Source organism: Mus pahari, chromosome 3, assembly GCF_900095145.1.
Source record: "Mus pahari chromosome 3, PAHARI_EIJ_v1.1, whole genome shotgun sequence".
Classification (NCBI taxonomy): Eukaryota; Metazoa; Chordata; class Mammalia; order Rodentia; family Muridae; genus Mus; species Mus pahari.
In genome coordinates, this window is record NC_034592.1 from 55,419,419 (window position 1) to 55,433,357 (window position 13,939).

A 13,939-nucleotide genomic window follows, 5' to 3' on the forward strand; every position below is an offset into this window, starting at 1 on the left:
TCTTACACAGGGTCCAGGTCAGCATCCCCTCTCCTCTTACACAGGGTCCAGGTCAGCATCCCCTCCCCTATTACACAGGGTCCAGGTCAGCATCCCCTCCCCTATTACACAGGGTCCAGGTCAGCATCCCCTCTCCTCTTACACAGGGTCCAGGTCAGCATCCCCTCCCCTCTTACACAGGGTCCAGGTCAGCATCCCCTCCCCTCTTACACAGGGTCCAGGTCAGCAGCCCCTCCCCTCTCACACAGGGTCCAGGTCAGCAGCCCCTCCCCTCTTACACAGGGTCCAGGTCAGCAGTCCCTCCCCTTGCATCTTTTCAGCTCTTCTCTTTGATGGTGTGAAACCTGACATCTGTCAGCCATACGTAGTTACTCATTCCCTTAGTCACATACTTTGAGGTTTGAGGATTGTCTGTTGTCTAGTTATGGTGAAGGCATGGACTTCATGTCCTTTCACGTGTTCTTGTTGAAATACATGTAACTGGGGCTAAAGTATCCTAGGAAATTTCGATTTACATGGCTGTCATACCCACTGTCTAACACAAGTAAATACTTTTCAATGCATGAATTAAAATACATAGACTTTTAAAGGAAGCCTGATGTGATGACATACACCAAAGATATTTAAAATGTTGTCTTTCACTAGCACATTAATAATACCACAAAAGCAAGAATGGTAAATATGTCTCTAATCCCCCTCATTCAGGAGGTAGAGACAGACAGATCTCTGTGAGTTCAAAGCCAGCCTGATAGAATATATATGTAGACAGTTTCATCAGCCAGAGCTACATAATGGGATCCTGTCTCAACAAAAGAGAAGGGGACACATACCATATTTTATAATAACGACAACAACATAAAAATACTGTGGCTGTAATTGATAACAGTCTCGGGTACCACAAATACTCCAGAAGTGTGTTGCTGGTGTCATAACTGAAAGATGTGTTAAGTTTCAGTAACAAATTAGAAAAGTGTCTAGATTTTCTTTCCTAAGTGGATCATGCTTTGAATTCTATATATAGAGTTCTCCAAATTGTATAGAAACCCTAAGGACTTTCATTGATGTAAAAACCCTCCATCCATCCTAATTCAAGACGCTTGTGTCTGGTAACTCACATCATCACAGGAATAGCACCCACCTTTCCAATCCCCCTGGAAAAAAATGAATATACATATACATACGAGCATGAACACACATATACATGGAGACGGGGGGGGGGGACAAGAGGAGAGATGATGAAAGGAACAAGTACTTCATATGTCACAGGTTTTGTTTTTGTTTTTTTTGTTTTGTTTTTTTTTTCTCTGTGTAGCCTTGGCTGTCCTGGAACTCACTCTGTAGACCAGGCTGGCCTCAAACCCAGAAATCCGCCTGCCTCTGTCTCCCAAGTGATGGGATTAAAGGCGTGCACCATTGGTCCGAGGGCTCTCAGCCTAGCCTCTCCGCAGCCTTGGCAAGGTACTGGGTTGACACTATGTGCTTAGCTCAGACACTGCTCAGGCCACCTACCCGGGAGTTTAGGGTTTCCAGTTCTCTCACATGGGAAGGCATGGTGCTTCAAGAACCACCGACCTTGGCGATTCACCTTATACCTTTGAACCTGTTTTATTCTCTATAACTGGAAAATAATATGCTCTCCAGGGGGCTAGACAGAAACCACATGAGACTCTATGTAAATCTCCAGGGAGAGGCCGTTTCCAAGGTAAGCAGCATTCTCACAATTTACTCCTCTCAGTCGCCCCCCCCCCAAAAAAAAGCTGACAGTCAGACAAATTGCAGTCTTTGTTGTAGGGACACTACAATCCACAAGTGGCTTGCATTTTTTTTTTTTCAAATAATTTCTTAGGAACTTTGGTTTACCATGAAATTAGACATCTCGACATTCAGTAACTCTCAAGGGCAGCCTTAAACAAAACACTGTAACTAATTGGATTTGCAAATATGAAATGTTATTAAAATCTCTAAATCTGTAATTTCATGAGTGCTTTTTGCTTCTCCTCGTAATTAGACATTTTAAATTACTATGTATTAGAGAAGCAGAAGCTCTGCTGCCTGGACATTTATATGCAACAAATCAATTCCTACACAAAAAAAGTTTGTGGAAACTAAACCAAATTATTAAGTAATTTAGAAACCTGTTTTCAAATACATCTATAACCACAAGTTAGCTGCATCTCCATGTCTCCCATAGTTTAATATTTTTTGCTAGTTTATATCTCTCAGTAGATTTCTTTTATCTCTTTCTTCACAAGTCTTTTAGGAGGAAAAAAGAAAGATAAAAATAGGACTCATTTTTTCCCTAAGAAAAAGAGATGATACAGTGAATTATTTTTATCTTAAATATACTATTAGCTATATAACCATAGAAATTAAGAACAAGAACATATTTGAAATCCTATTTATGCATTTGTTTATAGACACACATTTGTTTAACGAAATCTTGGGTCAAATGTAATAGCCATTACTTTAAGACAGGGTTAAAGAGAACAAAAGAAAGGAAAAGATTTCTTAGTATCCATAAATATACAGGATTCTGGAAGCATCCACAGATATGCACTTTGGTCTGTGTCTATTGCTCTTCCTGTGTGAAGTATTTAGATTCTACAGGAGTGTGGATCAAAGACAAAGACACTGTTTGGGTGTTAGAGAGATGGCCCAGCTGTTAGGAGCGTGTACTGTTCTTACAGAGGGACCGAGTTCTGTTTCCAGCACCCACATTAGACTGTTGGCAACCACCTGTAACTCCAGCTTCAGGGGATCCCATTATCTCTTCTGGCTCCAGTGCACATAACACACACACACACACACACACACACACACACACACACACACACACTGCTCCCCCTATACATCATTTTTAAAAATTAAAAAATAAATAAATCTAAAACCAGAAGATACACTCTGCGGGCATGCAGGGAACTTTCTAGGCCTCTGGGCTGTGGGGAGGAGAGCGGGCTCTTTGCAAAGGTGATGATGTCCTCCCTGGAGCTTCTTCCCTACCCTGACTTGGGAGCAAACGCGTGGCTCCTGTGTGGCGAGGGAACTGACCTCTTTTCCTCCAGTTTCCTCTCACCAGAACTTGGAAGGCTGGACCTCCATGACCTCAGACCTCAGGCAGCCAGAGAATGACAGCCTGCCCTCTGACTCTTGAGGACTTCCTCCTACTGGGTGGGGTCAAGTGCCATTCGCAGGTGCCAATACCTATGGCAAGGATGGCACGCTTAGGGAAAACAGAGGCGCAGGTACCCGGGGAAGGGTACAGGGAGCCTTCCTCCTGCTTAATATTAGGTCGTCCTGGGCTACCCTCAGGTCACAGCAAAGCTAATATTCCAGTTGGTTCTCTCTTTGAGGTGGTTTGGTCAAAGCCTCAATTTTACAACATAAACTGGCTTCATTTTTATCCTGTTTATATGTGACTTTATTTTTTCTTACAAGAGGTCTGGTTGAAGACCGAATTTAAAGATTTGAGATACCGGGCATTCATTCCCGTCCCCCTCCCTGACTTCCTGGGACCTCTCACTCCTTCTCTTCTGAGAAATCCTCTCTGAGCCAGGAGGAAGGGTGGCCCTCGCTCATTTACAATAATAGAAACCATATTGGGAACGTTTTCTTAGTGATAGCAGCACGGATGCTCTCCTCTTCTGGATTCTGAACACAACTGGGGGTCTGGCAAGATAAATCGACTGAGCTAGGCCCGCCAGGACAGTGGTTCTCAACCTGTGGGTCGCGACCCCATGGCAGTCAAACACCTTTTCACAGGGGTGCCCTAGGACCATCAGAAAACACAGATCTTTACATTATGATTCAAAACAGTAGCAAAATGACAGGTATGAAGTAGCAACAAAAATCATTTTATGGTTGGGGAGGTCACCACAACATAAGGAACTGTATTAAAGGGTCACAGCGTTAGGAAGTTTGAGAACCACTGATCCTCTTTTCCTCTCAAATTTTACAAGTGATGGGATGTACCATTTTACCGTAAGACTCTGTCTCTCAGATGGATGAGCTTGTGTGTGAGATTGATGTCACTACTCTAGGAAACTCTGCCAGCTCCTTTCACCCAGTGACCTGGGTCAGCTTTGCTTCTACTGCATTTCTTTCCCTCTGAATTTTTCTGAATTCTGATTGGTTAGTTTTGGCATTAATTTAAAGGGGCAGTGTGTGATTTAAATGGTTTGTCTTTCCAACAAGCAACCAAAAAATAAAAAAAAAAATCATCTGAATAACTGTCTACTCAAATTCATTTAAATAACTCAAGTGATTATTCTAATTTGAATTTTCTTTCTAATTTTGAACATCCAGGACATCATCTTTTATCGTACATGAAATAAGTGTCCCTGTCACATAGAGGAAAAGGAAGATGCTGTTTTGGTTGTTGGCCCTCCTGTTCCTCTGTGCTTTTCTGTGGAATTATAAAGGGCAGCTGAAGATAACAGACATCGCTGACAAGTATGTTTTCATCACCGGATGTGACACAGGCTTTGGAAACTTAGCAGCCAGAACTTTTGATAAAAAAGGCTTCCGTGTCATTGCTGCCTGCCTGACGGAGTCAGGATCAGCTGCTTTGAAGGCCAAGACCTCAGAGAGACTTCACACGGTGCTTCTGGATGTCACCGACCCAGAGAACGTCAAGAAGATTGCCCAGTGGGTGAAGAGCCATGTAGGAGAAAAGGGTAAGAGACTAGAGATGGGGGGGCGGGGCTAGGGAGGTCAGCGGGGGGGGGGGGGGATGAGGAATTAACTGAAGCAGAATAACAATGTAATTTCAGATGTGAAGCACAGGTTCACATCTTGAATGGCCTATCAAGAGGATGCCCCTTAAGTTCCAGCAGCACATTTCTAGATCTCCGCAGAGCTGCTGAGTGATCCCAGTGTATGTGGGATGTGCCCCAGCTAGACTCACCTTGAGTCGCAGCAGGTGGACCTAGAGCAGACCTAAAGATCCTAACTTTGTGACCTTCTTCAACCACATCACAGCAAAGGGAGTTGAGGTTCAAGCCTATAGGAGAATGGAAATGGCATCCAGATCACCCCCTGAATGACCTGGGACCCACATCTCATCAGATGGGTCCAGGGTGCATCCATCTTTAGTGGTTGGTAGGACAGCACCCAGTGATGTGAGGAGAAGCGTCATTAGGGAGTCCAGTGATCCAACAAGCGTTAGACATTCTCTAAAAGCAAATACATGTGCTTCAATAACATCTTTAGCTCTAAGACTCTGAACTTCAAATGCAACGATTTAGCAAAGCCTCCTCCAGACAAATCTTGGTGCTCACCTTTAGCAATACTATGCATTTCCAGTCAAGAAACAGTCAAGTGGATGACTTATTTTTTTTATCAAAATTCAGTGTAAGGTAGATTCATATCACTTTTCTACCCATACAGAATACTTTATAAATATACTCTGTCTGCACCATCATGCAAGGCAGGTAAGTGGACCAATTTGCCCTACATCTTAGTTGAGAAATCAGAAAGTCTTCCTCAGAAAAAGCATTAAAAAAAAGTATGACACTTGGAACCAGGAATAGAATAGCAGTGAGCCTGAATTCCAATAAACTAACATGAATAATTTCAACATAACCTCCTACTCTGCCAGCTACCACTTCCCCAAAATGCAATGACATTTCAAAGCAGGAGAAACTATGAAGAGGAAATAGCACCATTGTATAAAGAAAGAACTGTATCTCCCTCTGAGATGCCCATAGAAATGACATTTTTTTTTACTATGCTTCCTTTCCCTCTCTGTCCCAGGCCTCTGGGGTCTGATCAATAACGCTGGTGTTCTTGGTGTGTTGGCTCCCACTGACTGGCTGACAGTGGACGACTACCGAGAACCCATTGAAGTTAACCTGTTTGGACTCATCAACGTGACACTGAATATGCTTCCACTGGTTAAAAAAGCTCGAGGGCGTGTTATCAATGTCTCCAGCATCGGAGGCCGGCTTGCATTTGGTGGAGGGGGCTATACTCCGTCCAAATACGCAGTGGAAGGTTTCAATGACAGCCTAAGGTAAGGAGAATTAAATGACTTAGCACAATTGCTGCTATCTCATGATGGATACTTAGTATTATGAGGTACCCTTTTGAGCACTTTAAAATATTTCCACTTGCCCAGGGTTACAAGCTGATAAGTGGTAGAACTGATATTTGAACCCAAATAAATGTTGAGTCTAGCTCTTTTTGCTTTTGTATTAGTGTATGATGCCAATAGTGGGGTGAATTTACAGTCAACAGGTCAATTTGTCCAAACGGAGAATCATTCAGAGTGTATCTCTCTATTGATATTCCTGATAGGTGCTAATGGAACAGTACAAGTTTATTTAAGCCTCCAGCAGACATGCGTTAGGTCTCAATGGCTATCCAATACACTCCAGTTGGGTTTTGCAATTGTGTCCAGTGGGAGAGGCAGGAAGAGGATCCTAGATTCATCTTACCAAGAATCAGAATTTGTGACTTTCAGTTCAAAGCCCATACATGCTTTTTTTCAGTCAACGTTCTGAAAAAGAAATGACCACACATTAAAATTGTGTTAAGAGAACAGAATTTACTTAAAGGACAATTTTCAAACATGTGGGATGTGTGAAGAGATATCCCAAGGATGGGAGTAGGGGCTAACAGCAAAGGGCTTTCCAAGGACGACAGGATTGAGAGACAGGGAAGTCAGTTCCACCCGGAGACACAGGGGCCGGTAGCTCCAGCTAAAGGATGAAATAACCATGGTTGACACTACATGAGGAATCACTAGTCCCATACTGTGTACTCCCATTCCTGAGTCTAACAGACTGTGCTGCCAGATGCTAAGGTACGCTTAATGCAGGTGACCTTCTGGGATAAAGCAAGCAGGAGGAGCTAGAAAAGCAAACAGAAGTTAAATCAGCTGTGTCATGTTGCGACAAGCAAGAGAAAAGACAAAATCGATACTGGCTTGCCTCTAATGCCCCCCATTAACTTATTCAATTAGTAATACTAAAGGCATATGTTAAAGTTTATATATAGATACCATAGATCTAGAATTAGCTTACTAATAAAAAAGATAAATAATCCCACTGAGGTTAGTAAAGGCTGACAACTTCCATTCTGCCTCATGATCCAGTTGTCAAGTCTGAGTCCCCTAAGAAATAAGCGCAATAAAATTCTTCCAAAACATTAATGTGATGTCAAATAGCCTGAAGGACTGGTTGAAGGTGGAGATTTTGTTGGGTGTGGATCTGGGACATGGCTGTAGAGTTTGCTTTTCTATGGCATTAGCGGACACTGCCGATGGCTCAGGGACCATCACACTTGAGAGTAATACTGTCGTGGCGACCTCTCTCAGTCCCAGCCAATTTTCATTCCATTCTTCAAGAAGCAATATGATAATAAACATTCTACTCTGTAAGCATCAATAACATAATGAAATGCTAGTGTTTTAAAAGTTATCTTAACTGCAGTGCTTGTAGAATCTGCTGGGCGACTAGACACTGTCTGAAAGCAATTAACAGGAAGTGTTTTATGCCTTTATAGCTCACAGAACTGGTATTGTGCATGCAGCCTAGTCCAGTGGCTGTTCCAGGATGACTCCATACAGAGAGAAGGACTGAGACAACAGTCCAACAGAGAGAGAGAGAGGACTGGGTCGCTAAAGCTGTATTTGCTCAGCACGTATTTTTGCTTTCATGCTGGCTTTCCTTCCCTCTGTAGCTTGGCAGAGTGGCCTGTCTCCAGTCCCCCTGTCATTCCCAGGAATGCATAAGGAAAGAAGTCTTCTCAAATACTTCCTCGAAACTGCTCTCTCCCAGATCAGTTGACAGATGAATAAAATATAATTAGGTTCAAAAATAACTTTTTAAGATTTTAATGTAATATACCTGTCAAAATCTCCCAGGGTCAAGTTAATTTACATTGTTGGTAAAATATATTTCAAAATGTGTAATAGCTTTGTTGCAAGAAATCAAAATCTGAAAAGAATTGAATTACATTTTATGATTAAAAATAGTGCTTATTAAAAAATATCATATAGACTGGTGAGATGGCTCAGAGGTTAAGAGCATTGGCTCTCTTTCTCTCTTTCTCTCTTTCTTTCTCTCTCTCTCCTTCCCTCTCTCTCTCTCTCTATATATATATATATATATATGATATTCATATATATATATATGATATTCATATATAATATATACATATATATGAAAATATATAACATATTGAGGACAGGTGTGTAGCTTAGTGGCAGATCTCTGGCCTAGCACTACAAGATCTGGCTTCAAGCCTCAGTATGGGTAAGATTTCTATAAAATGAGTGATTGCTTCTTTATGTACTCCTAGAGGAACTATACATTAAATTTAGAAAATAATTATTTGTGAACTGGTCTGCAACACGTTCTTCAGTTGACAGGAAGGAAGCACCTACATCTCAAACCTGTGACTCGTAACTGTGTAGACTTGAGGCTGCCAGTGGTGATGTGAAGGGAGAGCTTGCCCATCAGGGATCAGGGTGGCAAGCCAGGGATCGTGACACTCGATCCTTCCTTGACCTCAGTCATGTTGCAATCCACATTCCAAAACTCAGGGTAGACTAGTCCATCCAAGCCAGTCACTCCTGCAACTCACCAACAGCCCCTTTGAACATGGAAAAGAAATGGTCTCAACCCAAACGCTTCTCCATTTAACAAAAGCAGGTAGCTTAAGGGGGAAACGCTGGGTTGGTGTGGGGCTATCCCGAGGACTGGTCTGCCCACAGCTGTTTCCTGTTCTACCATTCATCCTCACTTGACCACCTTGAGCTCCAGTTTCTTCATCTTCAACTTGACAGGATAGGACAAGATGTTTGTTGCCAACATAGCCATTCTGTGGTTCTCTGAAAAGACTCATAAGACACTAGTTGAAGAGATAAGTTATCTCCAGATAAGTTTGACTGAAACAACAAGAAAAATTAAGGATATGGAATACTGAGGATGTGACCACCGAATGCTTGTTGAGCATGCATGAAGCCCTATACTGAACACAGCTCAATGAAATCATGAGTTTTACCTTTAAATTTAAAAAAAGATTCTTTGATTGTTCTCCTCACAGGCGGGACATGAAAGCTTTTGGGGTGCATGTCTCATGCATTGAACCAGGGCTGTTCAAAACAGAGCTGGCGGATCCAATCAAGACAACTGAAAAAAAACTGGCCATTTGGAAACATCTGTCTCCAGATATCAAACAACAATACGGAGAGGGCTACATTGAGAAAAGTGAGTTTGGGCGTAGAGGCAGGGTCTTCTGGCATTCCTGCCCTAGTCAGAATGAAGGAGCCACAAACACAGCAATGTGGATCTTTAATATGAGTATTGAGAGTTACCTCTGGCTTCTTTGAGTAATTATGAGTGCTTACTAAAGAAACTAACAAATGCCAAGTTTTATACTAAGCATTTACGACTAGTGTCATGTATGCATCAAAGGAAGTTACTGGAGTAGTGAACAGAGGCTTTGCAGGGTGAAATGTCCTTTCTAGGGTGCCCATCTCCTGGTCGTGCCAGGGTCTGAAACCAGCAGCCTTGCTCTCAATATAGTCTTCCTCTCTATACACACTTCATCATATAACTAAACACAGGCCACTTGCTCAGCATTGCTCACAGATCTATGGAAGTGACAAATGATGGAGAAGAGTCAGGCTGTGACCTTTACACTGGACCATAGCTGATAACAAAAGAGGAACCAAGTAAGACTGTGAAACAGTGAGACTATACAGCACCAAGCAGACAGATCCTCTGCAGGGCAGTCCAGAAAGCCAGAAGTGGTGCCATCGGTGTGGGCTCTAATTGCCCAGGAAACACAGAGCAGGAAAGAGGCCCAGCCCATACCGGTTTGAATAAGGCTTTAAAATCCAGGGGTTATTTGAGTGGAGGAAGCTATCAGGCACAGGAACACATGGAAGAGGAAGAGGAAGAGAGGTAAAAATGAGTCAAATGACTGAGGCAAGGGGAGAGAATAATAAGGAGCCCACAGTGATGACTAATACTGTGAGCATTTACAAGCACGCGTCATCCTTCTACGTGCCTCACACACCCGCTTCATTTATAATCCCTGAGCTTGGTGGAGCAGCTGCTATTATATCCTTCATTCTATAGAAACAGAGACACAGAGCAGTAACAAGGCTGAAATTGCACAGCTAGATGTGAGCCAACACAACTGTGCCACGCATTCTTGGGTTCTCGAATCCCAAAGAAGCAATGCAGTGAACACTTTGGTCAAAGGTCCTGGCTGAGAACTCTTCTCCAGCTCCAGTTTTTCTGAACCTGTCATGTTTTCTTGACGTTCCTCAAACACAGAGTTCTTGCCTTTAGAGGTACAAGGTCCTGCCTCCCTCCATGTCACACTATCCCTCCAAAATGTGGCTCCGCTTCTCCCCGAGTTACAGTAACACAGAACACTATGACAAGGTTCAAGATCATCAGTTTGAATGGAGACCCAAGACTCAAGTCAGAAACACATATGGAAGTTTTCAAAACAATAGACATCCCCAACCATTCAGTATAATACACACACACACACACACACACACACACACACACACACACACACACAAAAGGCTCCTGAGGATTTCAACTAAAATGCCTGATTGACAAACTTTCCAAAGAGCATCTCTGTAAGCTTACAGTCATCACCATTAAAAGCTGCATTTCTCGCACTCTGACTCTACAGGTTTTGTGTAGGTCAAAGGAAACAGACTGAACTTAACCCTGTCAGACTTAACACTTCAGAGACAACGTTCTTCATGTAAAAGAGCTTTCTATACTAGGTACTGATGATGTTGAAGCTGATAAGCACCTGTAGCTATATCACAAGACTCCACCCACATTCTTTTCTATTTTGGTAATATAACAATTGTACATATTTATGGGGCATAGCATAATAAGAATACCAAGTGACAAAGAGACCAAGGTGGCTGGCGGATTGATTTTACTCAAATATTTATCATTTCTTTGGGTTGAAAACATTCAAAATTTTCTTGAGCGTTGAACCCAAATTTATAGTGATTATTAAATATTTCCGAGTCAGAATTTAGAGATGAGCCAGACTCACAGTCCCAATGCAGACCATAAATCTAAAGTCACCTTTCTCCATTCTCCCAGGCTGAACAATAATTTAAACTAGCCATTGGCATTACTATGTTCTTTAAACAACTTGTGACTACTTAACAAATATCACCATCACTTGTTAGGTTTCCGAAACAACTGTGAGCCTGCAATCTAACATGGTAGCTTTTCCTCTGAGAAGATGCGTCTCGGGTGTGTTTGAAAGCATGCGAATATTATAGGGTAGTGCTACTTTGCATGTTTCGAGGAAGCCTCATACCAGTTTCTGTTTTAGTTTACATTCTCAGCAACTACATGCACAGGATCTCTGCCCTCGGCACCACAGTCAACACTGCTCATCTTTTGTCGCATCGCCGGCCACTCTATGGTCCACTCTGATGTCTTGCCATGGGTTAAATTTGAGCACTAGAGCAATTTGTGCACTGTGACTAACACATTCACATACACACCCACAGGCCCTGTTTAATGGCCCTCTTGAGAAATGTCCGTCTGGTTCCTTTTCATATTTCAAAAATCAGATGGTTCATTTTTTTCTATAGAAAAAAATTGTGGGAATTCCCTTTATATTTCTTTTTGGATATTAACCCCTTATCCATGTATGGTTTGCAAATTTTTTTCCCAGTCTATGAGTTATCTCCTTGCTCTTTTAACTGCTTCCTTTGATGCACAGAAAATTGTTAGTTGGATGCAGTCCTGTCCATCAATTCTGGCTTTTGTGGTCTATGCTTTATGGATCACCTCTAAAACTTACTGCTTAGTCCAATTTCAGAAAGCTTTTACTCTGTGTTTTATAGTGCCAGGTTCTACTTTCAAGTCTTTAATCTGTTCTGAGTTGACTTTTCTACTCAGGATGAGATAAAGTTCCAGTTTCATTCTCCTGCCTGTGGAAGGCTAGTCTTTCTAGCACTTTTCTATTAAAGAATCCAGGGTTCCCAATCTTTCCCAACTCCTTGTGAGATTATTTGATGTTCTGGTGGGATCTTAGGTCGTGACTCAAACACTTTATTTGCCCAACAACCAGAGATGTTTATTTAACTTCTGGTTCAGGGCGAAATTGGAGAGATGTGAGGTGTCTATGTTCCCTCTCCACACCCATATGCATGCATGTACACTCACACACAAGGCCGTGTATATCATCGTGTTTTCTATAACACAGTACTCTACAGAATAGATTAGAAATCAAAGTCATGACTTCCTAGAGATAAGGCCCTCACGGACATGACAGTATCCTTTCTCTACTGCCTTTAGAGAGATAATCCTCAATGTCCTCAGACCAACAGCTTCACCCAAAAACTTGTGGAAAATGCCTATGCTAAGGCTTACATCATACTTACTGGCTCAGGAATTCTGTATGTAAAACCCAGAAGTCTGGATTCCAACAGCCTTTGTAAGGAGACTCTGCTGCCCTTCCAAGTTTGAGGTGAGATCAACTGGCCTGAAGAAAACATTGCAGCATCCTTTTCTGGAGAATGGAAAACCCTTCCAGGGAGCCTCAATTATAATTGCAAAGTCAAAATAAAGTCCCTGTCACGAGTGTCTTCCTGTTCACGCCCTAGCCTCCCACTCTGACTCTCTTTTTCTGCCCAAGAGTGAACATATTTTGTCTCTTTTTTTTAATAGGTCTACACAGACTGAAAAGCAATACCTCCTCTGTGAACTTGGACCTCTCTCTGGTGGTAGGATGCATGGACCATGCTCTAACAAGTCTCTTCCCCAAGACTCGGTACATTGCTGGGAAAGATGCCAAGACATTCTGGATACCTCTGTCTCTCATGCCAGCGGTTTTACAAGACTTTTTATTGCTGAAACAGAAAGTAGAGCTGGCAAATCCCAAAGCTGTGTGACTCAATTGACCACACATGCCTGCCCCCAGCTTCGAGATTGGCAGATTTCAGAGACTCAGCCCCTCGATCTCATTCTTTACCAGACCCAACTCGGACTCACTTAGACCAGGTTTCTGTTTATAAAAGAAGATATTCCATGGTCTCTTCTTAAGTCTTCTGTGAAAATAAGGACAGAGAAGGCCTATCTCAGAAGCCAGTCTTGCAGATACTGAAGTTTTGCCTGACTGGTAAGCTGAAAGAGAAATTGAAGGACTTTACCATCCAAAATAGGTGTGCTGCCCCTTACTGGTTCAGTAATCCAGATTGTTAAGCATTGTCTCTTACGGAAATGTTAAGTGATAAGAAGTCTTTAATAAGTGGATCCAGTGGCTCTGTTATCTGGCAGAGAAGAAGACTCAATGTCTGATAAACTTTGATAAGAACAAGAAAGAGATAAAAGGTGCTGTTACAGGTTGGATGGTAATGGCACACGCCTTTAATCCCAGCACTTGGGAGGCAGAGGCAGGCGGATTTCTGAGTTCGAGGTCAGCCTGGTCTACAGAGTGAGTTCCAGGACAGTCAGGACTACACAGAGAAACCCTGTCTCGAAAAACGAAAAAAAAAAAAAAAAAGAAGAAGAAGAAAAAAAAGAAAAAAGAAAAGGTGCTGTTACACAGAGCACTGGTATGAACTGAACTGAGAGGCGATTAGAAATGGGAAAGAAATAGAAGGGCAGAAAAAGACAGGGAATGAAAGGTAGGGAGACTCCAGCACAAGCCTCATACTCCAGAGGGACACAGAGGACACACTACTGCTGTTACCATGAAGTCACAGCATCTGGTCCTAGCCCTAGAGGCACCTCACCTCCAGCTTCATCGTTAGCTGCATCACAGCAGAAGCACAGCAGTTCTGTTGGCTACAGCTGCTCCTCATTACAAGGCCAGGTTCTTGGCTCCATCTCATGGCTTCAGACTCTGTGGCTTGCTTACTGCCCTTTGACTTTCCCGATGTCCCGAGGCTACCAAGATTTGCAGAATCCGAAGGGAACTCCTTCACTGA

General features: G+C 42.5%; 1 protein-coding gene across 1 annotated transcript; it reads left to right on the top strand.

Annotated features, from left to right (window-relative positions):
• The first annotated feature begins 4,353 nt into the window (after nt 1–4,353).
• Dhrs9 (dehydrogenase/reductase 9) lies at nt 4,354–13,125 on the top strand. The gene is made up of 4 exons (XM_021194736.1): nt 4,354–4,673; nt 5,752–6,010; nt 9,049–9,212; nt 12,678–13,125. The coding sequence occupies exons 1-4, from the start codon at nt 4,361–4,363 to the stop codon at nt 12,899–12,901; spliced, it is 960 nt and encodes a 319-aa protein (XP_021050395.1). The 5' UTR covers nt 4,354–4,360; the 3' UTR covers nt 12,902–13,125.
• The last annotated feature ends 814 nt before the right edge of the window (nt 13,126–13,939 follow it).

Excerpts from the sequence above, each read along its gene's own strand:
- Dhrs9 (XM_021194736.1), top strand. The coding sequence starts at position 4,361 with ATGCTGTTTTGGTTGTTGGCCCTCCTGTTCCTCTGTGCTTTTCTGTGG. Across the intron at positions 6,011-9,048 it reads GGTTTCAATGACAGCCTAAG|GCGGGACATGAAAGCTTTTG; the intron begins GTAAGGAGAATT and ends TTCTCCTCACAG. Across the intron at positions 9,213-12,677 it reads AGAGGGCTACATTGAGAAAA|GTCTACACAGACTGAAAAGC; the intron begins GTGAGTTTGGGC and ends TTTTTTTAATAG.